The sequence below is a fragment of the Hyperoodon ampullatus genome (assembly GCF_949752795.1).
Source record: "Hyperoodon ampullatus genome assembly, chromosome: 6".
NCBI lineage: Eukaryota > Metazoa > Chordata > Mammalia > Artiodactyla > Ziphiidae > Hyperoodon > Hyperoodon ampullatus.
The window spans coordinates 4581367-4608674 of NC_136919.1; the positions used below are offsets into that span (position 1 = coordinate 4581367).

Here is a 27308-nt window from a genome sequence, read left to right on the forward strand (position 1 = left end):
CCATAGCAAACACTCAATAAATATCAGCTACTATTGTTAGCAGGCCACCGGGGGAGGCACCGTGTAACTCTGGGTCATGAAATTCTGAGCAAATACCAGAACAGGTTCAGTCTGAAATCCCAGCACCCGAGAGCCCCAGGATCCTCAGGTCACACTCAGGAACACCAAGAGCGTCATCTGGGTGGGCCCACGGGCATCTTTGCCACCCCATCCTGCCTCTCTGGCCTCTCTGGCTCCCAGGCACAGCTGGACTTCCCCACCTGGAATTTAAAAAGGAAAAGTAGAGGAAGTCACAGCCCATTGCTGAAGCATCTAACCAGACCTAATTAATCGATTAGCCAAGCTGCCACTTTCCTGCCAACCAGCCGCCTGAAGAGTACTTACTTTATCTGTGAATTGATTGCGTATTTTCACCACCATTACAGCTAATCCCCACCACCCACAGAGGCTGGGTGCCAGCGGGAACTGGAAGCTGCCGGGCAGGGACCGCCCTGCCACGTTGCCAGGGAGGCACGGGCTCCAGGCAGCCCCAGGCCTCAGGTTACAGACAGGAAACTGAGGTCCAGAGAGGAGTGCTGAGGGGCGGGGCTGGAACCCAGCTCACCTGACCCCCAGGTCACCTGGCACCAGAACAGCCCTCTTGATTCAGATGAGGCTGAAAAGCTGAGACTATCTCCTGCCCCCCTCTGTCCCTCCCCAAATACGATCTGCCCCACTTCCGCATCTCAGAGTCCTTCCTAAGAGAAAAATGACCTTCACCCCTGGCTGAGGTGTAAGGGGCCCTACAGGTCCTGGCTGTCACCATCCAGCGCAGACCCTGCAGCCGGCCCGGACCTCAGGACCCTGCACGAGCCGCCTAATGAAGTGGCAGGCGGGCCCTTGATTAGACTCCTGAAGATGAGGGACATGCCCGTAGCAGCCCAAGGAGGTCAGAAAAGGGACCACAGCCCCCAGAAGGAGTGGGGATCTTGTTCCTACCTCCAAACTGCTAAGCTGTTGGGTTGGTGGATGGGAGGGTCTTAAAAGAACCAGACCATCACATCCCCAGGGCTGGCAGAGGTCACCAAGATGACCAACGGCCCAAAGCCTGCACACAGATCCGAGAAACAGGAGCAGGATGTCGATCCTTGACTCCCTGCTACCACAATAGCTGCCATATATCAGGCGGTCTCCAGACCACTCCTGGTTTAGAATAGCCTGCCCCAAGTGCGGGTGGGCTAGGAGTCACGGGTGTCAGAACCACAGGCCCCTGCATGTGCACCTGCCTCACTGCCACCTGCTGGTCTTGAACTGACCCCACCTCATGAATCACTTGCCTTGGCCTTGGCCCACCTGGAATCCACACAGAGTCGAAGGAAAATAAAATGCAGACACAGCGGAAAACCAAAACCCCACACCGCCCCTGCCCACCCCTAGTCCGCAGGTGTGACCACAGTGAGAAGTTAGTACATGAGCTTCTAGCCTTTCCCCACATCCACGATGCTCCCGGGCCCGAACGGGCTTCTTTCCAATGTCAACGTCAACAGAGAAATCACGTGTGCGGGCATATTATATATTTTACAAAAATGCAATTACACTATACACACCACGCAGCAAACTGGTTTTTGCACTCATCAGTGATTATATACTCGGGCAGTCTGTAGAGCCTGTCGTGGAAAGCTGCCCAAGGTATGTTGTCCCAGCTGGGTTCTGGTGCAGCCCCTGCCCTAACTGGCCTAAGCCATGCTCCTGGCCCTAATTATGCCCCAACACCCTTGGGTCTCCACTTGGTCCTTCCTCAACCTGCCCCAGTTCTCAGACGCCATTATTTTGAACACGATGTATCTTATTCAATAAACACTTTTTTAGCATGCGTGACGTGCTAAACCCACAGTAGCTTAAACTACGATGTAATAAACACAAGCTCACAGTAGTTCTGAGTATATCATCAACTCTAACCCTAACTCATTTAGCTTTTACCACGATCCAATGAGAGAAGGATGCTCGTTATCATCCCCATTCTACAGATGGGGAAATTGAGGTGCAGAGAGGTCCTCGTCCAGAGGCTCACAGCCTGTCGATGGCAGAGCCGGGAATTCACCCCAGGCCATCTGGCTCCAGAATGCCTACTGCAACTGTCACAGCAGCGGTTCTCAAACGTGAGTGTGTATCCGAATTCTCCAGAGAGCTTATGAAAACACAGATTGCTGGGCCTCACTCCTGGGATTTACGATACAGCAGGTCTGGCACGGGGCCCGAGAATTTGCATTTGTAACAAGTTTCCAAGTGACGCTAATGCTGCCGGTCCAGGAACCACACTTAGAGAGTTCTTGTGCTACATGCTGCTGCCCCTTATGACTGACCCCTTGCTTACCAGCAATGGGTCCCCCCAAGCCTCGCTCTTGAGTGCAGACCAGGGTGTTATATCCGTGGCTTGGGATAAAGGCCTTGCCCCTACTGACCAGCAGGTCATCTGTCAAATGAACAGATGATCTGGGACAGCGTGCGACCATTTTATCATCTGCAACCTAAAGAGTTCCTGGGAATCAAAGGCTGTTTGTACCTCCTATGATGGTCTTTGGCCTCCCCCAAAAGTGTCCACAAAACATCTTCTTCTCCAAAGCTGTGAGTAAAGGAATAACTCGGCAGGGTTGGGTTGTCACATGCTACATAGTCCAAAGAAAAGTCTGGCCCTTAACTAGCTCCTGGGAGGAGTTTATGAGCCTTGGAATGTCCGCCTAATGAGAGTGTCTTTGTCTACCTGGGGCCTTGGGCCACTCCAGATAATTTACGCTAATGATGTGATTTATGATGGTGGCCTTGGGCCATGTAGTATCAGCATGACCTGTGGGTCAAGGAATTGGGGACCAAGGTCAACCACGTGGGCAGTCAGCCATGCCTACGTAACCAATTCCCAATAAAACCCCTGGATACCCAGGCTCGGGCAAGCTCCCCTGGCTGGTGCTACTCCACACGTGCTGTCACACATCGGTGCTGCGCTGGGAGAGGATGACGGGAAGCTCGCACTGCTACCTCCCAGAGCCCGCCTTCTGCACCTTTCTCTGTTGCTGGTTGTAATCTGTATCTTTTCATTGTAACAACAGCAACTGTGGGTATAACGGCTTTGCTAGGCTCTGTGAGTCGTTCTAGCAAATCCTGGAGCCTAAGGCGGTCTCGGGCACCCCCCAGACTCGAGTGCTCATTCATTGAGTCCGTGGCCAGTTACATTGTACCTCCTGAGCACCAGGCTTTAGCTCAAGCCCCACCCACACCGCACAGGTCTGCTCAGCTCCACCCACCCTCTCCAGACCTCCCAGCCCTGTGGCTAGAGGTATCCTCGGCCCTACGGAGGACATTTATCTTCCACCATTCACCTCCCTCCATGGAAAATCACAGGTAGCCCCTTTGATGTAACACCAGGTAACATTCCAGGTACCAGGTAATGCCCCAGGTATCACGTAACATCCTAGGTATCAGGTAACATTCCAGGTTATCAGAGAATATCCCAGAAAACAGGTAACATCCTGGGAACAAGATAATATTCCAGGAACCAGGTAACATCCTGGGTACCAGGTAATGTCCCAGGAACCATGTAACGTCCTAGGTACCAGGTAACATCCCAGGTATCAGATAACATGCCAGGAAACAGGTAACATCCTAGGCCTCAGGTAACACTCCAGGTATCTGGTAATATCCCAGGAAGCAGGTAACATCCCGGGTACCAGGTCACCCCCGGGCCTTACCTGCCCATGACCTCGATGTTGGAGATGGCGTAGAAGTACTTGTAGAGGTTCTCCCGCTGCACATATGTGCCGCCCAGCGCCGGGCGCAGCAGCCGCATGCGCAGGTCGGTGAGGGTGAAGAATTCCTTGAGGCCCTTGGCGCTCTCCAGCCGCGTGTACAAGTTGTCCATGTTGCGCAGGCTGGGGCCGGCGAAGATTGCGAAGCGGTCCCGCACCTCGAAGCGCACGTGCTTCTCCTTCTTGGAGCCGGCCCAGCGCGAGTACTCCTCCGTGCACAGCACCCGGTGGGCACCCGACGCCGACAGGTCTCGGGCCCGGCGGGCGGGCATGCCGAAGGCCTCCATGCAGTCCTCTGCGTAGAACTGGTAGGGCTGCCACGTGCGCCCGTTGTCCAGCGACTTCTCCAGGACCATGACGGTGGGCCGGCCGTACTCGAAGGTCACCACCACGTCGTCCGTCAGCTCCACGCTCTTGTTCCACGAGAGGGTGATGTTGGCCTCCAGCGGGCTGGGGTAGCGGCTCCACGTGACGCTCTGCCAGTAGGTGGCGAGGCCCTCACCCTCCCTGTCGAACATGAGCCGGGGCGGGTGCGCCAGGTCCGGGTTGGAGGCGTCACACTCGTTGCTGCACAGGTAGGGGTTCTCCTGCGGGTGGGGGAGAAGACCAGGGTGGACGCTGACTGCTCTGGGGGGCCCGGGAGCCTTGTCCCAGCCCAGCCCCGGTGTCTGCCCAGAGGTCTCAGAGCCTGTGCTCCGATGTCCGGGCGCCAGAAAGCCTCTCTCTTCCGAAGCCCATAAAGACATGCAGCTCTATTGCCTCCCAAGAAAACACATTTGTTCCTACTCTAAGCTCAGACAATCAAGAAGGGCGGGAGCTAGTCACTGCTCCAAGACACTCCATGGCTCCCCACTGCCTGGAGGATAAAGCCCTACCGCTTTACCTCATTGACTCTGACCTCCCACCGTATCTGGAGCCACTGTTCCTGGCCTCCCACCTGAGCACTCCTGTCCTCCAAGCCTCCCTTGTCTGTGCCTCTGAGCCTTTGCAGATGGCGTCCCCTCTCCTCGACATGCCCTTCCGCTCTCTGTCTGCCTCCAAATTCCTACTCACACTTTTTTTTTTCATCTTTATTGGAGTATAATTGCTTTACAATGGTGTGTTAGTTTCTGCTGTATAACGAAGGGCATCAGCCATATGCACACATATATCCCCATATCCCCTCCCTCTTGAGCCTCCCTCCCACCCTCCCCATCCCACCCCTCTAGGTCATTGCAAAGCACCGAGCTGATCTCCCTGTGCTGTGCGGCTGCTTCCCACTAGCTATCTATTTTACGTTTGGTAGTGTTTATATGTCAACGCTACTCTCTCACTTCACCCCAGCTTACCCTTCCCCCTCCCCGTGTCCTCAAGTCCATTCTCTACGTCTGCATCTTTATTCCTACCCTTCCCCTAGGTTCTTCAGCACCATTTCTTTTAGATTCCATATATATGTGTTAGCATATGGTATTTGTTTCTCTCTTTCTGACTTACTTCACTCTGTATGACAGACTCTAGGTCCATCCACCTCACTACAAATAGCTCAATTTTGTTTCCTTTTATGGCTGAGTAATATTCCATTGTATATATGTGCCACATCTTCTTTATCCATTCATCTGCTGATGGACATTTGACTCTTCAAACATCTCCTATACAGAGACGCCTTCTCGACCCTTCAGACAATACAATTAGTAGCAACAGGAGGGGCGGTGGAAGAAGTCAAAGTCACAGCCACCTGGTGCCCAGCACATTATCTCATTTCTCTCCTGTTTAGTAACTAGCTCACCGCCAGTACCCACATTGTGGGAGTGTCAACTCCACGCTCGGGATGAAGCAACGCGGGCTTTGGAAGTTGGTAGCCCTTGCCCGAGGCCCTGCTAGGAAGAGCTGGGAGCCACACGGTGGCCTGTCTGTCACTGGAGCCTGCTCTCTGTCCCCACAGCATGCGTGTCTGCCTCACGCACAGCCCGGGCTCCTCTTAAGGAGGTGCGCCTTGTGGCAGTCCTTTCCGGGTCCTCGGCACGTGCCTGGCAGGCCCAGTGGGGGACACCGGCTGGGGAAGGCAGGGCACGGCCCCCACACGCTTCCTCTCCCCTCAACCCCGCCTCCGAAAGCTGGCAGCCCACTCCCTGGCCCAGCGGGCTCCAGCCGGGGCTTCCCTCCTCCGCAGTTCAAATCCATCCCCCAGGTCTGGTCTGCCGTGTGAACTCACCCAGAGGCCTGAAAATATCACTAACGTGGTGGTTGCCAGGGGTTGGAGGGATGAATGGCGGGGGGGCCCAGGGAATTTTTAGGGCAGCGAAGCCATCTTGTATGACACTGTCATGCTGGATAAATGACATGGTACATTTGTGCAACACCAAGCGGGAACCCTGCTGTCAACGTGGGCTTGCGTTAACAACAACACATCCATGTAACAAAGGTACCACGCTAATGCAAGCTGTTAATAATGGGGCAACTGTGTGGGGAAACGGGTCTTCGGAGCTCTCTGGACCGTCTGCTCCATTTTCGGTGAACCTAAGACTGCTCTAAAAAATAAAGGCCATTAATTAAAAGGAAACACTGTCACTAAGAACCGCACGCGCCCCAGACCAATTGCAGCTCCTTTGATGACTATTTCAGGGCCCTGGTTTGCTCAGACACAAAGCGGCTTCGATCTGAGTTAAAGCCTCACATTCTAAAATGAGGCATTCGGCTCCCAGTGGCAGTGGGCGCCTTGTCTCCCGAGGGGCCGAGCTGGCATCACCGCAGCGACCTTGGGCCATCACCTTTGAAGCCCGTTAGTGGAGGACCAGTTCCTAGGCCACCCAGGGATCCTCAGTGGGCAGGTTGGCTCTGGGGTTTACTGAGGCAGGTTCCACCAAAATAGCTCTGTCCTGGGTCCCCTGTGGTACCTCTGTCCACCCCACCTGGCCAGACCTGCTGATTCCCAGGACCTGGAAAACTTGGGGTGGAAGGGGCACCGCACTGAGTCCACGCCCCTCACTGAGCAAATGGGGAAACCGAGGCAGGACTGGCCCAGGCCTCCCTGAGGGTGGGAGGGGTTTGAGGGTGAGCCTGCTTCTGTCCTGGACAACCTCAGAGGTGTTCTGGAACTCTAGGGACCTCATGCACAACATGGCAGGGAGAGGGGCCTGGCTCAGCCCAGGGGGGTCCAAGCTTCCTTGCACTCCAGTTGGCAATCTTGTGATGTCGCCCGGAATGGGGAGAGGCTGAAAGGCCCCATGGGGATGGCTCAATGGCTTGTAGAGTCCAGGCCTGTTGATGAACGGGGGACAGCCCGCTCCCCAGGCCCTCAGCTGGCTCAGAGCTCACACCTGGACACTGGGGACCGGAAGACACAGTTTGCACCCAAGTGGGCATCCTCCCCTCCCCCGACCCAGCAATCATCCTCTTCCCACAGCTTCCCTTCTTCTACCGTCCCTGGCAGCTTGTTATGGAGTATACTGTGCCCCCCCACCAATTCATATGTTGAAGCCTTAACCTCCAGTACCTCTGAATGTGACTGTATTTAGAAATAGGGCCTTTAAAGGTGAGTACATTAAAATGAGGCCCTTAGGGGGGGCCCTAATCCAATCTGGCTGGTGTCCTTACAAGAAGGGAAAATTTGGATACACTGAGAGACCCCTGGGGCACGTGCACACAGAGGTGACCATGTGAAGAAGCAGCCAGAGGGGCCCATTGGTAAGTCATGGAGAGAAGCCTCAGAAGAAACCAACCTGCCTTGGTCGTCAAGGGTCAAACCTTGACCTTGGACTTCCAGCCTCCAGAACCTGAGAAAATAAATTTCTGTGGTTTAAGCCACCCAGGCCCTAGCAAACGAATACATGCCTCACCCCAAGTGAGCAAAGCGTGGGTCAGGGTGGGAGGAACGGCCAGACGCTCTCTCTGGGGCCCTCCTCTACCAGCCCGCTTCTCAATACGCTGGCACCAGGTGGCATCACGCTACTCTGCCCACCTGGAAAGCTATCCACCCAGCACTGAAGCTGGGCCTTTTCCCCGGCTGTCTCATCCCCTCTCACCTCTGAGCTTGTGCCCCTGCAGCTGCTTTCCCTCCTCTGGGTGTTTAGAGCTTTTCCCCCTGTACTTCCTCCAGGAAGCCCACCTTGCCTGATTCCGTTTTGAACCCAGTTCCCTCGTCATTCATCACAGGATTGTTAGTGTGCTTATCTGGGACAGTGTAGTGAAGCCTCCCTATAGGGCTTGGACCTCAGTAACCAGTCACTAAGTTACAGTTATTATGGTCATCCTATTAATTAGTTATTAATAGAATGATAGTTAGATGAATAGTAATAGACCTCATATGGAATGTTGATATTATTCCTGTCAACCCCCAGCTGCTGTGAAACACCTCACCTCTCCCCTGGTCCTTTTTTTTTTGGCTTGTGGGACCCTAGTTCCCCACCCAGGGATTGAACCTGGGCCCTCCACAGTGAGAGCGCGGAGTCCTAACCACTGGACCTCCAGGGAATTCCCTCCCTTGGTCCCTCTCCATCCCCCTGCCTACGTTCCCTCACCTGCCCAGCCTCCTGTGGTCCCCATGGCGGGACATTGGATCCCTCACGCCCCCCTGCACCCGGCCTGTCTGTCATCAGGAAGACTGACACAGTCGGCTCTGCCAAGGGACGTGGGGCTCCAACCTGGCTGCCAGAGCCAAGCTGCCCTAACCTGCAGGGCTCACTGCCCCCCCCCGCCCCCACCCCGGCCTCAGCCCGGGAAGCAGATGGTCAGAAACTAATGAATCAGCCTGTGTATTTACCAGCCCTGCGCCTGCTGCGGAGTGAGCGGGCTTAATCAACAGCGAGCACAATAAATAAATCCCAAGCCATCGCCAACACAATTCCCTCTCTCCTATTTCTCTTCTTTCTTCCACCGCCCTCCCACCCCAAGATTTCGGAATTCCATTTAACCATTTAGGGGCCAGAGTGCCCCCGACTGAAGGCAGCTACATGCCCACGGTCCTTCCCAAGTGCCATTGGCTCATACCCTCATTTTCCTCCTGTTCTTCACTAGGGAGGATTCCGAGAAGGAAGCCTGGGGTGTGAAGGCCGGTTCACCCTGAGCCCCGCACCCTGAATGATGCTGCATCTGACACGGCTGATCGCCGCGTGTGTGAGGGAGGGGCCGGCAGGGGGCCAGCGTTGGCTGGCCTCCTAGGTCTGCACATTTCTACTCACCTCTGTAAGATCAGATTAACTAATCACCATCAAGATAAAGTGGCCTAATACCAGGGAGAAAGAGCCAGGGATGTTTGGGGCGCACCCCTAACTTCTCAGGATGACAGCAGAGCCAAACTTTGATATTATCAAAAGTCGTCATTGTTTCTTTAGACATTTCATGAATATCACCAAAACCAAAAAATCATACCCCTGTTTAAAAACCTTAGGATGTTCTCTGGAAAAATGTAACACATCACGTTTTCCACTTAGGGGACTCATGGGGTCCCATTTCCCCAGTTAGGAACCCTTGTTCTGGGGTCAAACAGTTAAGGAAACTGGTGTTGGGGTCTGAAAGCCTTGGGCTCAATCTTGGCTCAACTCCTTGAGGCTGTGTGACCTTGAGAAAGTTGCTTTGTCTCTCTGAGTCTTTATTTTCTCATCCAATATCACATGAGATAATCTGTATAAAATGCCTAGGAAATGTCCCCAAATGGTAGCAATTATTATTAAAGAGCAGCTTCACGTACACTAGGTTGAGGGTTTTCTCAGCAACCTTCCAGGGGAAGAGGTAAGGCTGAAGGGCCCCTGGCCCCTTCATGGTGAAGCCAGGAACTTCGCACACGACCCTGACCACAGTGGGCACTGCTGGCTTGAAAGGGCGTGACGATCGTGACATTCACTGAATGCCAACCATTGGCCAGGGAGGGCTGGGCACTGCACATCCATCCCGGCCACAGCACCCGCAGGAGGTAGGGCATCTCCATTTCCCAGACAAGAAACCAAGTACTTGCCAGCCCTGCATCACTTCCTCTGGATCCTGTGGGACCCCAGCAAGGAAATCTTGGGGAAACCAAGCCCATCATGTCCGCGGCTCACTTATCTCTACAGATACACAAAGGCAAGTCACCTGCAAAGTGGGGCAGCACAGCTGGAGGGGTGAAGGCCGGGGTGCAGGACGAGGGGAAGGCAGTCAGCCTGGGCACCAGCCCAGCAGAGAACGGGGTGGGGACAAACCTCCTCCACAGACACGGAGCAGGAGTCACCTGGACCAACTGTTCTACAGAGAAGCATTTCATACCAGGCTTTTCATTGAAGAGACCTTGCAACTGTCTCTTCAGTGCTTTTGCTTTTATGTTATTTTTTTGTGCAAAGGGTGCAGCTGGAGTCAGAGGCCAGGTTGTAAAGAGCAGAGACAAGCTACCAGCAAAAAATATCATCGAGAGCTTCCGTGGTGGCGCAGTGGTTGAGAATCCGCCTGCCAATGCAGGGGACACGGGTTCGAGCCCTGGTCTGGGAAGATCCCACATGCCGCGGAGCAACTAAGCCCGTGCACCACAACTACTGAGCTTGCGTGCCTAGAGCCCGCAAGCCACAACTACTGAGCCCGCGAGCCACAACTACTGAAGCCCACGCGCCTAGAGCCCGTGCTCCACAACAAGAGAAGCCACTGCAATGAGAAGCCCATGCACTGCAACAAAGAGTAGCCCCCGCTCGCCGCAACTAGAGAAAGCCCACGCGCAGCAACGAAGACCCAACACAGCCAATAAATTAATTAATTAATTAATTTTTTTAAATGAAAAAGTTTACAAATATATATATCATTGAGTGGGAAAGCTGACTGTTAGCAGAGATGGAGGTAACCTGCCTGGGGGAAGTCTGGCTATTTGGCGTTCTGGGTCCTTAACCAAGGAGAGCATGGACAGGGCAGTCACCGGAATTGTAAGCAAGTCTTAGGAGAAGGAATAAACAACTTCATGCAGACTGGCCTTGCCATCCAAACCTGTGTTGGGACAAAATCACACCACGGCTGGACACCACCAAAGCAGGTCCAGGTCTTTGCGGAGCAGCGGGCCACAGTGTGGCGGGAAGGGCTTTGCCCTCTGTAACTGGGAGGGCGGGTACAGGGCTCGGCCGCTCACTGGGCACTTGAGCAGTCACTCCACTGCTGTGAGCCTTAGGGTCCCAACTGCAGGGGAAGTACCAGGAGGGGCGTGGCCTCCCCCGCCTCCTTCCCCACTGCAGCCCAGACCTTGGCACTTTCCGGGGACTCCGGAAAGCTCTGTCCAGTGAATGAAAGTCCAGGGAGGCTGCGAATGCTGACTTCATGGGTGGTCCTGAGAATTGCACCCGGTGCCACGTGGCAAGCACTTTGGGTGGCCCGGGCTTGTGGACAAGGGGTGTAGGGAGAGCATCTTGCCTATCACCAGCCCCGTGGCCTGGGCCAAGGGCAAGGTCCACGGCCACGCTTAAGCCCTGCATATGCTTTATCCTGGAGGATGGGGTCCTTTTACTTACATTCTGCAAAGGAAGGGGACTGAGCAATGTCTCAAGGTCACAAGGCTCCGCAGTGGCCGAGGTGGGACAAGAAGCCAGGGCGTCGGGCTTGGACCCAAGTCCGGAACTGTGCCCCTCACCCAGAGGGAAAGGTGGCTGGCGCCCCAGCCGTGCGCCATTCCCCAGAGGCTCGGGTGCCACCGAGGCGTGTGGGCGGACCCAGGGAACAGTTTAGCAGCTGACAGATTTTTTTGAACCCGTCTGCCAAGTTGCTAGCTGAAGTCTCATCCTCAGCCCCACCAACCTCAGCTGGGGCTGGGGCATCTGCCGGTGGGAGGCTGGAGGCGGGGGGCTTCCAGGGAGAGCCCTGAGCAACGGGGGCTGGGCAAGGACTCAGAACACGGCCTTCCCCAGGGACCCCAGCGGGGCGCTTAGGGGAAGGCAAGGCAGCACAGCTCTGTCTTACAGAACTGGACTCAGGCAGGAGCAAAAGTCGGGGGAAGTCAACCCACAGAGGAGCTAACCCCACCCTCCGCCTTGGATGATGCTTCTAGAACTTCGGAGGGAAACTCTCTGGGCCTGGTCGCCGACCCATGAGATCATGGAGATCCCGCAGACTGTCCCTGACCCCGTGTGTGACCTTGGGTGGGGCCTTGCCCTGCCTGTGCCTCGGTTTCCCCATTCATGAAACGACTGAGCTCTCTCACCTCCCCAAGTCCAAGTTCCTCGGTCACCCACACCAGTTTGGAGAAAGGATGCAGAGACACATCTCCACGCCCTCATCCCAGGGAGAAAGCCAGGGTGCCGGGGGAATTCTCCTTAACAAATTATTTCCTATTTATTGGTAAGAAAAGTTGCAGCGGGGATAAATTATTAACAGATCGGAAACGGAGATTCTGCTGGGAGCCGATTCTAATTCTAGCTGCCCTGAGGTCTCTAACTCTCTCCTCCCTCCCTCTGCTCCTCCCCCCGCCCCGCCCCCCTTCTCCTTCTGCAGTTTCATTGATCCCTGTCCCGCCTCTAACTCCTCCCAACCCGATCCCCCAGGCCTCTCTCCCTTCCCTTTTTTTGGTTTATTTCCGAGCAAAAGCCCTGGACAGCAGCAAGGTCACCCCTCCCTGCTCGTGAATCAGCAGAAACCGACCCTCATGTTATTTCAGGGCAGGAGCTGCAGCTGGCCAGGAAGGCTCCTCTTGTAATTTTCTGGTTTTGTTTCTCCTTGGAGCCATTTCTTCCCAGCCTGGCCGTCACTCAGGCAGGGGAAGGTGTCTTCCCAGGGCTCATCCATCCTGGCAATGAGTCTCCAGAAGCCACAGTGATGTCCTCCCCACCCCCACCGCAAACCCTGATCCCGAGCCAGCCACCGTGGGCATCCCCTGGTCCAAGGTCTGCCTTGGACCCAGAGTCACGGGCCACCTCCTGAGCCTGGCCTGGCCAGGCCGTAACTTAGGAAACGCACTTCAGCTCTGCAGCTGCTTGGAGCAGCCCTCCACTCTACCCCAGCCCCCCTTTCATTCCACCCCTGCCCACATTTACCTCCTTCCAGAACCTTCCGTGACTGAGACTGGATTCTGGGACAGCAGGGGCCAGGTCTGGCTCAACCTTGCCACCCCGCACTCCCAGTAGTGATTTGCACAAAGTGGCATTTGATAAATATGTCCAAACTCGGTGAGGATCCTTGACAGTTGGATCTAAGGATGGTATCTGTTGAGCAGTTATTCAACATGCCCTTTCCTTTTTTTTTTTTTTTTTTTTTTTAATATTTTGGCTGCACCGCGAGTCATGCGGGATCTTCTTTCCCCAACCAGGGATCGAAGCCGTGCCCCCTGCGCGGCACGTGCCCTCTGCGCGTGCCCTCTGCACGGTGGAAGCGCAGAGTCCTAACCACTGAACTCCAGGGAAGTCCCAATGCTCCCTTCCTAACGTGCCTCACTGGATCCCATTGCTCTGGTGCAGCTCAGAGAGGGTAAGCGACCCTCCCGGCATCACCCAGGGAGGACTGTGCGGTTACTGAGGGGCGTGGAAAGCAGCCGGCCCAGGTGCTGTTCTAGCAGCGGGGCAGGGACCCACTTCCTCAGTCCTCCTCGCCCTGACTCCGACTTCCCCGACAGACCCAGCCAGCCAGCCTTTCTGATCACCTGAGGCATAGGGCTGCCCCGGCGGACGAGCTGTCCAGGAGACAGACAAGGATGCAACGGCAAACACTGCTTCCACCACTGCAGACCCAGAGAGGCTGTCCATCAGCTGAACAGCCAGAGAGGGCGGGGTGGGGTCTTGCCAAGGCTCTGGCTAGACAAGGGTTAATCTCTCCAGGAACTCCAAATTGTATTCCTTAAAAAAAAAAAAAAAGGAAATATTTTGCTCTGTCCTGGGCATATGCAGATTCTTGCCACAGCCAGAGTTTTAGGAATGTTTGGGGTGGGAAATTCTATCCCAGCTGAAGAGTGCCTGGGTTGATCCCTGTAGGACACACCGCCATGGGCACCTGCTGCACCCCAGCCTCTCACTGGGTACCACATAACTGACCAGATCCATGTGGGCATCTCTCTCAGACAAGGGATGGCAGCTCTTCCTTTGCATACCTTCCACAACAGGGAACTCATTACTATAAAAAGCAGATAGGCTGATCTGGACTGCTGGCTCCTTAGAAAGTTTGGCGACGTATTTTGACTCACACTCTGCATATTGCCTTTGCTCCAGGCCCCCTTTCTTCTACGCGTTTGTCCTGTTTTCTCTGGTTATGCTGTACACATTTTCTAATTGATTAGAAAAAGGAGAGTGAGAGGCCGGATTAGCCCAAGCCCTCCTCCTCCCCCATGCCAGGAGCTCAAACGCTTCCCCACCAGGGCCAGCGGGAAGGCTCAGCGTTCCTCCTCGCCCCGCCTCGCACACAGACTCCACCTGTTCATCCAAGGACCCGCCTGCCTGGCAGCTGCCCTGGCCTCTCTCCATGCTCCCTGCCCGCCCACCCCACTCCCCATCCGAGGCTCGCCACCCAAACAGCTCAACGCTTTCGTGGAACACATTTAGAAAAAAGTAAATAAAAGTAAATTGGGAGAGACGGAAGGACAAAAGAAAGAAGGAAAGAGAGAAAGAGAGAGAAATCGGGGCAGGGTGGGGGGAAGGGTGCAGAGAGGAAGAAAAGCTGCATCCAGAGAAGCCGGCTAAAGTGCATTATTGATTGAGGACTTAGAAAATGCTTAGAGAGTAGGAAAAGCGTCCTGCTCTTTAAAAGCTTGTACAAAGCAGAAGCTAGACACAGGCAGCCTTCCCAAAGAGGGCCTGCTCTGCTGACATGAATATTTTATCACGGAGGAAAAAAAGCGGCTTGGAGGATGCAGTACTGGGGGCGGGGTGGGGGGGAGGCAGGGCGATGAGCAGCCCCCTCCGAGGGGCCTGGCTGGAGTACTCAGGGGCGCCGCCTTCCCCAGACCCCTGGGGCCTTTGCAGAGCCCCTCTCCTCCTCTCTGAGAGCCGCCCTTGGCTTTCTTGCTGAAGAGCAGTGGGGCCTCGGTGGGTCCTGAAAGAGCCCCAAGGCTGGTGGGACCACCGGCTGAAAGGGGAGAGTCCAAGAGGGTTGAGGTTGAAGATCCACCCCGGCAGCCCCCTCCCTTAACACTTGCCCTGTCCGCCCCGTGCCACCACCAACCCCTCCGGCCTCCCCGCCCCGACCTGCCACCAGGCACACTCTAGAAAGCAGCTCCCGTGCTGCACCCCAGAGCACCCTCTTCGGATAAATTCCAAACCCAAGCTGGTCCGGGCTCTGCCCACCTCGCCCACCTATCTCGCTTCTCTCATCTTGCCTTGCTTCCGTTTTTCTTTTTTAAACTTCCCTACTGAGTATTTTTCTTAGCACCAGACATTGAGATCATGATTTTTCATGTGAAATTTCCTTTTCTCTCTTCATGACGATCCTAATAATTATTTTCAAAATGGAGAAGCCAAGGCACCGATAGGTTGGAAAACCTATTCAGTGGCACTTTGCTGAGCAAAGGGCGGAGCTGGTGTTAGAAGCTCCACAATATACGCTCTATAAGGAGCCCGCTATGTACCCCGCCTCTGCCCGTAGGGTCATGCCTTGGTTTAGGGAAGATGAAATGAACTTTTGTGCCACGGAGTCTACAAAACATATACAAAATTCTTACAAATCATTGTATGATCCTATTGAGGTCAACTTCCACCTTGTTTTGGACCCTGGAATCTCTCCTTCCTATCTAGATGCCCATCCCCCATCCCACCTGGGCTTTTCCACCTCTGTCTGGAGCTCCTCCCCTCCACCCCTTTGCAGGTGTCTGCTAACCCTCCCTTCCTCAGAGAACAACCTGGCTACCACCTCCCTCCCTGAGATGGGCACTTGATCGGTTTTCCTTAGCGACTTCCTCTGTTAATTACTGTGTGGTCCCCTCCCCACTGTGTGCTCTGTGAAGACAGGAGCGGGGCCTGTCACACGCAAGATGCTTAATTAAGGTTTGCAGAGCGACTCCCCCTCCTGGGCGGGTCCCCTCTCCAGGTCCTCCGCATTGAAAAGGAGGTGTCAGGAGCGGATGCAGCACCTGGACGGATGGGACCTGCCTGTGCCAATGGCCACAAGCTGAGACTTTCTAGGGCTTCTTCTTGCTGGTCTCTGAGGCGTAAGAAGCAGCCGGGTAGAGGAAAGAGGAAGAAGTGTCTGGACCTGCCCCACCCCCGGGCACAACTGGACAGGTGCATCGCTCTACCGATGAAGCCCTTGGTGGTGGTGAGAGAGGCAAGCCTGAGCTGGTAAGGTTTCATTTATTTATTCCTTCACTTATTCAACAACTATCGCTAATGTGCAAAATGGCCCTGAAGAAGCAGCCATCAAACCTGGCTGCCCATCCAAATCCTTGGGAAGAAGAAAGAGATGAAAATATCTCTGGGCACTAAGACCAGAAGTTCTGCGAACCAAGCCACCAACCAACCTCTCAAATCCCCCTGCAGTGACTCAGATGCCTGGCCAGGTTGGGGCGCCTGCTACAGTTGGTCCAAAGAAGGGCACCTGTACAGTGATGTCAGCCCAGCTCTCACCATCAACCCTGCTTTATAGGTGAGGGGGCTGAGGCCCCCAGAGGCCAGGCACTGACTCAAGGTCATACCTGCAGTAACCTTTGACCCCTTATGGGAGCATTGACCACCGTGCTGTGACCACCAGAGTATGGCACGGATGACAAGCCTGGAGGGGAACTGGCTGGGAAGGTCAGGAAGGCTTCCTGGAGGAGGTGGGGTTTCAGAAGGACAGGCCCAGAAGGATGGGTGGGCTGGATATGGACAGGTGGAGGGAGATTTGACCGGGCTGTGAAGAAGATGCGCTATGTAGCAGGATCAAGCGAAGAGCCAGACCAGATGTGCGAGAGCCACAGGTAGAGAGGAGTTAATGTGCTTGGATGGACCAGGAGCCTGGTGGGTAGCAGGAGATAAGGCGGAAGGGGAGGCCTGGAGCCACCCGGCAGCCTTGACATTTAGCAGCTGCAGGGAAAGCCCTGACTCTGGCTGGGCAGCCTCCTTTCAGAAAGAGAGGTTAAGAACCTGGGAACAAAGGGTAAGATGGCGGCCAGCACCCTTCAGGTCCCAGGAGGCCAGAGCAAGGATGGGGTGCCTGCAGCTCAGATGGAAGGAAAGATTCTGAGAGCAATCTCTCTCCCCCTCTGGTCTTTGAACTCAAAAAACCAAGATGCTTAAGATGAAAAGACAAGATGCTTTTAGCTGGAAGGGATCCAGTGCCATCCTGGGCGAGACTGAAATGTCGGTTCTCAAACTTGGCTTCATCCTGGGACCACCCAGCTTGAATAAATCCTCGGCCCAGGCCCACCCTAGAGACTCTGCAGTAGCAGGTGGGGCTGCAGCCCCGGCAGGTTGGGGGGATGTTAAGAGCTCCCAGGTGAGTCTGCTGTGAGGCTCAGCGGAGGACACTCAGGCGGGATGGGGACCCAGACTGAACCAAGAGTCTGCACAGCTCCCTGCCCCCTGCCTTCACTCCTCTGGAGTCCTAGCAGACCACCTGGGTTTGGGGCCTTCAGGAAGGCTGTCTCAAGGTTTAGGAGACCCGGGGGCAAAGGAGGAGAGAGCCCCCAAATCTGAACCCCTATGTCTGCTGTGGAGACACCCCTTAGAGTGGTTCTCACGTTGACTCACCTAAGGGCACCCCAGACCAACCACATCAGACCCTCAGGGGTAGGTCCCTTTCCAGGCATTGGCTGGTTATGGCTCCCCAGGAGACTCTGACGTGCAGCCAAGGTCAAGGCCACAGCCCGGAGGACCCTTCGATGGGACAATTCTCCATCTTGGAGTGGCACCTGGCTCCCAGCCTTGCTTTCCTTCCGCTCCCCATTCCCATGCCTCTCCCCCAGGCTGAGAGGCAGCCAGACCCTTGGGGAACCCACGGGTGGGAGGGGGAGGGCTGCCGGGTACAAGCAGGCCCAGTGGAAGGCAGATGCCTCGCTCCCCGCCCCCGCTTCCCTCCACTCTCTATTTTTAGGTCCATTATTGTCCATTCTTGGGTGTATTTTTTCCCCACTCCTTCCCCAGAAAAACAGATCGGATTCCTCCAGGCAAAGCCATCTCGCCTTCCCTGGAGCTGGTGCGTGGGAGCCCGCACACTGCCAAATAGACATGAAATAAGTGAATTATCAAATAATCAGATTAGCAGACTCCATCATGTCTCAAGGGGTAGAGGAGGCGGGCAAAGCGCTGCCATCTCTCCTCCCCAGCCCTCCTTGCTCAGGCTGCCCAGGAGTGCTGGGGGAGGAGAGGCAGACAGGGGCAGTACACTCCCCCAGCAAAATGGCCACACGTACGTGCACGCACACACACACGCACATACACAAACAACCACTTCAATCTAACCGTGAGATAGAGACTCAGAGCGCCTCAGGTCAGCTAAGCAGCCTGGTTAGGAGCTAGGCACTGGGTCCAGGGAGCCTGGGGTGGAGGTGCCAGGCTCCTCTACTTGGAAGCTGTGTGACTTTGAGCAAGTGGCTTAACCTCTCTGAACCTCAGCTTCCTCATATTGAAAATGGGTATAAATATAGGATCTGTTGTTAAGTGTTCTGGGTGGGTTCAATGAGCAACTTCAGGTCAAGTGTTTGGTATGCAGTAGGCGCTCAAGAAATATGAGCTTTTGCTGGTCTGAAGAGGTGGTGGAAGATGTGGAATCAAGAAAAGCCTCAGACGACAGGATCAGTCAGTTACAAGAAGACAAATGGTGATTTTCCTGAGCTTAAGGGCCCCCAGAGGGAGCATAGGGTCCCACAGGGGCCCACATGTGGACTCAGGGTGGTCTGGGAAGCCTTGTGAGTGTTTGCAACTGTGTGTGTGTGTGCGTGTGCACGCACATACACATGCATTGTTCCAGGAAGAGCACCATGGATTCTCAAAGGGGCTGAGACCCCGCCAAAGAAGGAGGCACTGCTCTGGGGTTTTGCAGCTGAGCTGAGGTTGGGGTCCTGCCTTTGTCCATCCCCTCCGGGTCCTCCAGTGCCTGGGAGGTTATTGCTCTCTCCATGCCTCTCCCTCTTCCTCTCTCTAAGTCTGAAAGTCCCAAAAGCCAGAAGCAAAATCTAGGAATGCAGTGGGGTCTGGAGGGTGAATACATAGACCCCCTCTGGTGAAGGCAGGAAATTTACATCCCAAAGGGGGGACAAGACCCAAGGGCACCCAGCCCCTGGCAGCCAATCCAGCGTGGAGCCTGATCCCCAGAAACCCAGACTCAGCAAGATGCCAGCCTCGGAGCTGTTGGCAAGGGGTTTTAGATGGTGCCTGGGGTGGGAACAGGGCATGCTCTTTGGCCCACTGGCTTCTCCTTCTGCTGCCACCTGCCTTTGCTGTCTCTTGATTCCCCAGATGGAGGGGACAATTCAGGAACCTGCAATCTCCCATATGGGCGCCATGCACTTTCTGTGGGCTCAGGCGGGGGCGTGCTGCTGTGGCTGATGAGGCTCTGGGGTTACCTGCAGGCTCCATCTCTCATTCTCCTCCTTTTCATCTTTTGCCCCAAAACGGACTTCTGCTACGACCAAGGGGAAATGCCCCGGTCGTGTTTCATTTCCTTTTATTTCCCTGGTCGACACTTGGAGTCAAGTGGACAAATGACTCAGGCAACAGGAGGGAGCTGGAATGCAGGACCGAGGGGGTCCCAATTGTCCCAAAGCCCCCAGGACAAACTGTGCTGGGGGAGAAGAATGCCAGGTCCTCGCAGACGGGCCCAGGACGCTTTAATAGGAAGTGCAGCTCTAGAAAGCCCCAGGTGTAGACCTGAAGGGATCCACAAACATGGATTTAATTCCTTCCTACCAACCAGACCCTGAGGGGTGATGTGGCTGCACCTGGGGATCTTGGGTCCCCGAGGACAGTGATCCCGACTTTTGACAAGGCAGGATGGGACAGTGGTCAAGGCCCCGGAGACAGATCCTGGCCTTGTCGCTGCTGTGCAAACTTGCGTAAGTCTCTCCATCTCTCTGAGCCTCCCTCCCTTCATTTGCAGTATACCCGTCCCAGTGCTGCGGAGAAAACACAAACGCTCTGCACAGAAAGTGCATATGCAGGGTACCCGGCCCACAGGGAGGCCTCGGGAAATGGCAGCCAAAACCCACGACGTGGGGCAGGTGGAAGAAACACCAGCATGTGGTGAGACACACAAGAGTGTATCCCCAGCTCTTGCTTCCTGAAGCTCCCAGCTGAGGGCCGGGGTTGGAGCACACGCCCCCCAGCCCGACATCGGAGGGTAATCGCCAAGGCTGACCCTGCCGTGATGCCTGACATTCTGCCTCCACCCTGCCTCACCCCTGGCCTTGCCCACCTCCCACAAACATCCCCTTCCTGTCCACCTTTCCCAGTGCTGCCACATCAAGGAGAACCACAGCTTGCGGACGGGCCAGGGCAGGGGTCTTAGGATCCCCAGGGCCTGCGAGAGCCAGCTCTGAGCAGGGCTGGGTCACCAGGGGCTACACACGGGTGTGAGAGCTCACCTGAGCAGGCCAGAGAGCAATCTTTAACCTTCTGGCCATGCCTACCCTGAAGGTGTAGCTCCAGCACACGCTGGGAGGCATTCCAGGTCCCCCACCGAATGCCACCACATGTGGTCCAATCCAGGATGTGACTGGATGCCTGGAGACCTGGTGTGGAGGGCCTCATGTCCCCAGGGCTCCAGTCCACTCTTGTGGGAGAGCCCATGGCTTACGGTTGAACCTCCCAGGTCTGCTGCTCCCTCACTGGGGCCCGAGGACGTCAGTCCATCCCGTTGGGCCTCAGTTTCCCCATGTAGGAAATGGGGCAGAAGTTGGACGCTATTAGTGGTTTTGTGTTGTGTTCACGGGAGCCCTAGGATTTCCGGGGGTGGGGGCTCAGGGGCCCGGGGCAGGGGAAGAGGGTGCCAGCAGCCAGGTTCCAGGCACCCACTTTCCCTTGAGTAGTTAGTTCCACTGTAATGTGCTGAGATATCTGGGTTCCTCTGGTTTAGATCATCTCTAAGACCCCTTCCAAACGGCACCATCTACTTGAGATGAGGGATAATTATCACCAGCATTTCTTTATCGCCTACTTTGTGCAAGCACAGCCCGTGGAGCAAAGATGGAGACACAGAATCTGGTGCCCTGATGAGCAGGGGAGGGGAGGCGGTGAAGTGGAAGCAGGAGATATTTGGAGACCAGAGACGTCACAGGTCATGACATCCCCTCCCCAGATACCCTTCTCTGGGAATCACAGTTAACATCCCAGCTTAAAGGATAAGTTAGGAAAAGAGGAGAAAAAGAGGGAGGAAAGGACGGAGGTGGGAGGGAGGAGGGGTGAGCATTTGGACTTCTTCCCTCCTCGCGAGGTTGAATGACTAGGGTCTGAGTTTGGGCCTGGACTTTGCCACTCAGTATTAGACTCTCAGTTTTCTCATCTGTAAAATGGGGACAATAAGATAAAGGTTGTTTCCACTATGAGGGATATTTGGGAGGGTTAGATGAAATACTGCACATAGACTGCTCAGTGCCTCAGTGGAATAGATCTGAGAGTCCAGAAATAAACCCATATGTCTATGGTCAACTGATTTTCAACAAGGGTGTCAAGACCATTCCATGGGGAAAGAATAGTCTTTTCAACATATGGTGTTGGGAAAAGCATATATCCACATGTAAAAGACTGAAGTTGGATGCCTGTCTGACATCATATACAAAAATTAACTCAAAATGGATCAAAGATCTAACTATAAGAGCAAAAGCTATTAAAGTTTTAGAAGAAAACATAGGGGTAAGCACTCGTGAGCTTGAATTTAGCAATGATTTCTTAGATATGACACCAAAAGCACAAGGAAAAAAGAGATGAATTAGGCTTCACTAAAATAAAAAAAATTGTGCCTAAAAGGACACAATCAAGAGAATGAAAGATTATCTGTAGAATGGGGGAAATATTTGCAAATCATATATCTGATAAGGATTTAGTATCCAGAATATATAAAAAACACGTACTACTCAACAACAAAAAGACAACCCAATGAAAAAATGGGCAAAAGACTTGAATATATATTTCTCCAAAGAAGATATATAAATGGTCAATAAGCACATAATATCCAGCATCATTAGTCATTAGGGAAATGAAAATCAAAATCGTAATGAGATACCACTTCACACCAACCAGGTTAGCCATTATAGTAAAAAACAAAGACGGAAAATAACAAACGTTGGCAAGGACCTGGAGAAATTGGAACACTTGTACAGAGCTGGTAGGAATGTAATAGGGTGCAGCTGCCCTGGAAAACAGTTTGGCAGTTCCTTAAAAACTTAAATCTAAAACTACCATATGGGGACTTCCCTGGTGGCGCAGTGGTTAAGAATCCGCTTGCCAATGCAGGGGACATGGGTTCGAGCCCTGGTCCAGGAAGATCCCACATGCCGTGGAGCAGCTAAGCCCATGCGCCACAACTACTGAGCCTGTGCTCTAGAGCCCACGAGCTGCAACTATTGAGCCCGTGTGCCACAGCTACCGAAGCCCGTGCGCCTAGAGCCCATGCTCTGCAACAAAGAGAAGCCAACACAATGAGAAGCCTGCACACTGCAACGAAGAGTAGCCCCGGCTCGCTGCAACTGGAGAGAAAGCCCGCGCGCAGCAACGAAGACCCAACTCAGCCAAAAATAAACAAACACATAAATAAACTTATTTTAAAAATAAATAAATAAAAAATAAAATTACCATATGACCCAGCAATTCCACTCCTAGGTATAGACCCAAGAGGAATGAAAACATATGTCCACTCAAAACCTTGTACATAAATGTTCATAACAATATTATTCATAATAGCCCCAAAGTGGAAACAACCCAAATGCCCAGCAACCAATGAATGGATAAACAAAATGTGGTAGCGCATACAGTGGAATATTATTCGGCCATAAAAAGGAATAAAGTACTGGTACGAGCTACAATATGCATGAAGCTCGAGAACATTATGCTGGGTGAAGGAAGCCAGATACAAAAAGTCACACACTGCATGATTCCATTTATATGAAATGTCTGGAATAGGCAAATGTGAGAGACAGAAAGCAGACTAGCGGTTGCCAGGGGCTGGGGGGAGGAGGAATGGGGAGTGACTGCTGAGGGAGACGGGGTTTCCCATCTGGTTACACAACATCATGAATGTGCTAAAGGCACAGCTTAAAAATGGTTAAAAAGGCAAATTTTATGTCATATATTTTACCCCAACTTTAAAAATTTTAATGGTGAATTTCATGTTATGGGACTATCACCTCAATTCTTTTAATTAAAAAATATTTTAAAATGCCTTCACCACAAGAAAAAAATTTTAACTGTGAGTGGTGATGGATACTAACTAAACGTACAGTGGTAATCCTTTCACAATATGTACCTACATCAAATCATCATGTTGTACAGTACACCTAAAACGAATACAATCTTCTATGTCAATTATACCTCAATTAAAAAATTTGTAAAAGAATTTAGAAGCAGAAACCAAAGGGAAACGATGTGATGTACCATTATGTTTTTAGCCCTCAGCTTTGTTTTTCTTTGTTTTGATTTTCCTTTAATAGACTACTATAATAAAGGGATTTAAACTTGAAAAAAAGTCTAGTGCTGTGCTGAGCACAGGATATGCACTTGGAACCCTTCTGTCTGCACTGGAGCCCCTCACTTTGTCTGTCTGAGACCAAGGCTGAACCCCAGCATAGATTTTTACCAAACTCTGAGAATGTATCTACAATCACGCAGGGATGCCGGGTGAAGTGGTTAATCTAGCCAAACCCCATCGTTGCACAGTTGGGGAAACTGAGGCTAAGGAGCTGTCCCAGCAGTGAGGAGACTCTGTCGGGGCCCAGCACTACCTGGCTCGCATCCTGCGCTCATGTTGCTCTGACACGCCACCCACCCCCTACCAGCGCCAGCAGTTGGTGTGTGCTTGGGGAATTAGAAACACATTTTCATATATTTAAGCAAATATGCTGTGATGAAAAACAAATCAGAACCTGCAAACCAAAGCTGAACAGAACCATGCATCATCTGCCATTTCCCCATCACCCCGGTCCCCTCCAGGTAGGAGCTGAGCATCCTAGTGGGCCAAGTGGGCCCTGGACAGGTCTGAGGCAGGAAAGCCTGGGTCCTGGGCTGTGGGACAGGAACAGAGCTTTGCAGCCTGGACCCCCTCACTGGGGCAGTGAGGGTGAGGGGCCGCAGCTTGGAACCTGCTTCTTTGAACCTGCCAAGCTCGGTTCGGCCCTGTGGCTCAGGAAGCCCATGCCCTGTGGGCTCCCTCAGGGCTCTGCATGCCCACTGCCCTGCTCTTCCTCTCCTCTCCTCCCCCGACACCCTTGGCCTAACCCCCCTGACACTAGAGAGTGGTTAGGAGCCAGGCAGAGGAAGGTTGCATCCCAGCCCCACCATTAGTGGACCTTGGGGAGCCTTGGTCTATTCCTCCATCCAATGGCACAATAACAGCCCCGCCCACAGGCTTACAGGGAGCGGGGGTGTGGGGTGATGAAACAAACAGGTGGAGCGGGTCATCCCCTCCCCATCACCCACACACTCTCCCCTCATGTCACACGGACCCCTACCTGCATCTCTGCAATTGCGATTCCTTCTGCTTCATCATCACTCTTCTGAATCCTCCAACCCTTCAAGGTCATAGACCAACCCGGTGCCCTGCCTTCCCCCGCTGAACTCCCACAGCACATGCTGACTATATCCCACCTTACACACTTGGCTAATGGGCTCCTCTTCCGTTATTTTCTACTTTTACTTCTTTTGTCTCTCACGCTAAATTCTAGGATGGGGGAAGAAATCCCTTTTGGGAAACATTCATTTTGTGCCAGGCACCCAGCTGAGGGCTCTACACGCTTTGTCTCATCTCATCCGTACGACCTTCCTTTGAGATTGTGTTTAGCATCATCCCAATTTTCAGATGAGAAAATCAAGGCTCAGAGCACGAGGGACTTATCCAAAGGCCCACAACCCAGAAGGGGTGGGATGAGCATGGGCCCCCGTTTGCCCCATCCCAAACCTCAAGTTCTCATCCACAGCTGGAGTGGCCTGCCTGTCCATTCATCCATCCACCCCCTGCCTCGTCACACGTGGGATTTAACAAGGCAGCTTGTGTTATACACGCATTAAGGGAGAAAAATGAAAATATATGAAAAATCAGGGCCAGGGAATGTAGAGAAGGAAGAGGCGGACGAGCCTGGGGAAAAGTTTAGAACCTCTAAGTCTCTATGATGCGCCTTCATGACCATCACAGGGTTTTCCTGTGCACCAAGACCCAGGCACCTCTGTGTGCTCGAGTCTCCTTAGATGAAACATTTAACGTTCAGCTATTTCACCGTGGAAAAACCAAGATGCTCAAGACTGGATCAACGACACTATCAAAGCCTCACCCTAGAAGAGAACTTGCACTCTTTAAGCACTTTCAGATATTCTGAAAGGCACTTCCTTCTCCCAGGAAGTTGGAGAGGTGGGCAAGTCAGCCATGTCCCATTACATGGGGAAACTGAGGCTCAGAAAATTGAAAGACTTGCCCCAGCCCACAAGAAGCAAAGCTGGGATGCAAGCTCCGGTCTTCAGATTCCAGGCCTGTGGCTCTTGTCGGGATAGCACACCACCTTTCTGGAACCTTCCACGAGGTCTCCAACATTCAGGAATCTGAGCTCCCAGCTTCACCCCTCACCCCTGGGACCTCCACTCCTCCTGCTCTCTGCCTTCCTCCTTCAGCAGGGGCGACACCTCCTTACCCTGCAAAGGTCCCGTGGGAACCACAGGCCTCCTGTGTGTCCATCACCAATGATAAGTATCACCCATCACTGACGGATCATGTCGAGCAGCGTTCCTCAGAGCATTCCCCGCGTGCATCCAAATTACCTGGACTGCTCGTTAAAATGCAGCTTCTGGCTCAGCGGGTCTGGGGTGGGGCCCGGGGGTCTGCATTTCTAACAAGGTGAGTCCAGGGACTACACTTTGGGCAGCAGTGTGTAGCTAGCTATAGGATCTATTTTTTTTTTTTTTTTTTTTTTTGTGTGCGGTACGCGGGCCTCTCACTGCTGTGGCCTCTCCCGTCGCGGAGCACAGGCTCCGACGCGCAGGCCCAGCGGCCATGGCTCACGGCCCAGCCGCTCCGCGGCATGTAGGATCTTCCCGGACTGGGGCACGAACCCGTGTCCCCTGCATCGGCAGGTGGACTCTCAACCACTGCGCCACCGGGGAAGCCCTGTAGGATCATTTTAAACACCACCTGCCTGGTCTATGCCCCCCACCCTCTTTTCTCACCATCTCTCTCCTGAGGCTCAAGGCACGAGGACAGGGTTTCCCCCTTCCTTTCACGGCAGCGCAGGCAGCTGGCCAGCGACCTCTCTTTCGAAGCTCTGCGGGGCTGCTCCCCTAACCCAACAGTGCCCTCCCCATCCCAAAGGGGTCCTGCTAGGGGCTGAGAAGCCTTTGCGGGCGCTGCCTTTCCCTCCTTCTCCCTGGCCCTGCAGCCTCAGAAGGCTGGCCCTCTCCAGCCAGGCCCTGGGAGTCAGGGGTGGGAGGCCGCCCGCCTTCTCCCGCAGCCCTCATTGAAATTTTGCACTTGCCCAAGAATCCTTGGTTGAGAGCTCAGCCCTATTAATTCTCATTGTGCATTTAGAGCCAATAGGTTTTTTGTTCATTTATCTTGGTCTTCCTCCCCATTCCCCTTCCTCACCAGGCTGGAATTTACAATTCAGTTCTCAGGTGGCCTTGCGGAAGTACACAAGTCCAGGGGGAGAGAGAGTCTGCACACTGAAGCCTGAAAGGGGCAGTTGTTCCGTGGCCCCTCTTGCATCCTCAGGGTGCCCCAGGGCTCATGCTCCGTTTGGGTGGATGTTAGGACAGGCCCAGCACTCGCCGCAGGAGGGGTGCCAGGAACCAGGGACCCACTGGGCTATTGTAAGGCTAAGGGGGCAGAGGGCCACCTGGGTACCACTAGGGCGCCCCCTGGTGGCGCCACCGGCCATGGCTAGAGGAGTGAACGCTTCCTGAGCACACATCCACCACCTGCTGCCCTGAGACCAGGAATACAGGGCGTGGTGTCCCCAAGGCTGGAGAGAGGCAAAGAGACAAAGGCCTGGACACCACCAAGGACATAATAGCCACAATAGTAAGCAAATAACAGCTACCACACATTGAGTACCTACTACGTGCCAGGACACCCATGGCGGGGCTGCATCTTCCCACTGGCACTGTAACTTGCCTACACCATCATCTCTGCTTCACCGAAGCTCAGAGAGGGAAGGCTGGGCCGTCGGGTGCATAAGCATGGGTGCTGGCCACGTACAAGTTCCCAGCCTGCCCTCTAGAGCGAGTGACCTTGGCAGGATTTAGCCAACGCTTTCTAATCCCTACAATGGGATTAGAAGAGTCCTCACCTCAAAGCATCCTAGAGATGATTTAATGAGACATGCACAGAACCTGCTTAGGGAAGCTGCAATAAACAGTGGGGTGGGGGTGGGGGGTTGAATCCATCTGGATGTGACCCCCTCCTCCCTGCAGAAGCCAGCCTAGGCAGCGTCCCCATCCTCGTTGGCTGCACATTTGTAATCAAGGGCAGAGCCGGATGGCAGCCCATCATGAAATATTTAAGTCCATCAGACAGGTGTCAGGACAC

The 27308-nt window shown here is 53.9% G+C and overlaps 1 protein-coding gene across 5 annotated transcripts in view; it reads right to left on the reverse strand.

The window, feature by feature from the left end:
- NTNG2 (netrin G2) overlaps positions 1–27308 on the reverse strand; it is a gene marked incomplete at both ends in the record, with an annotated part of 63709 nt that overhangs the window by 34076 nt on the left and 2325 nt on the right. For all 5 annotated transcript variants that reach the window (XM_079707232.1, XM_079707231.1, XM_079707228.1 and 2 more), the window contains one exon: positions 3723–4366. In XM_079707232.1, coding sequence (XP_079563358.1) covers positions 3723–4366 — 644 coding nt within the window. The remainder of the gene's footprint in view (positions 1–3722; positions 4367–27308) is intronic.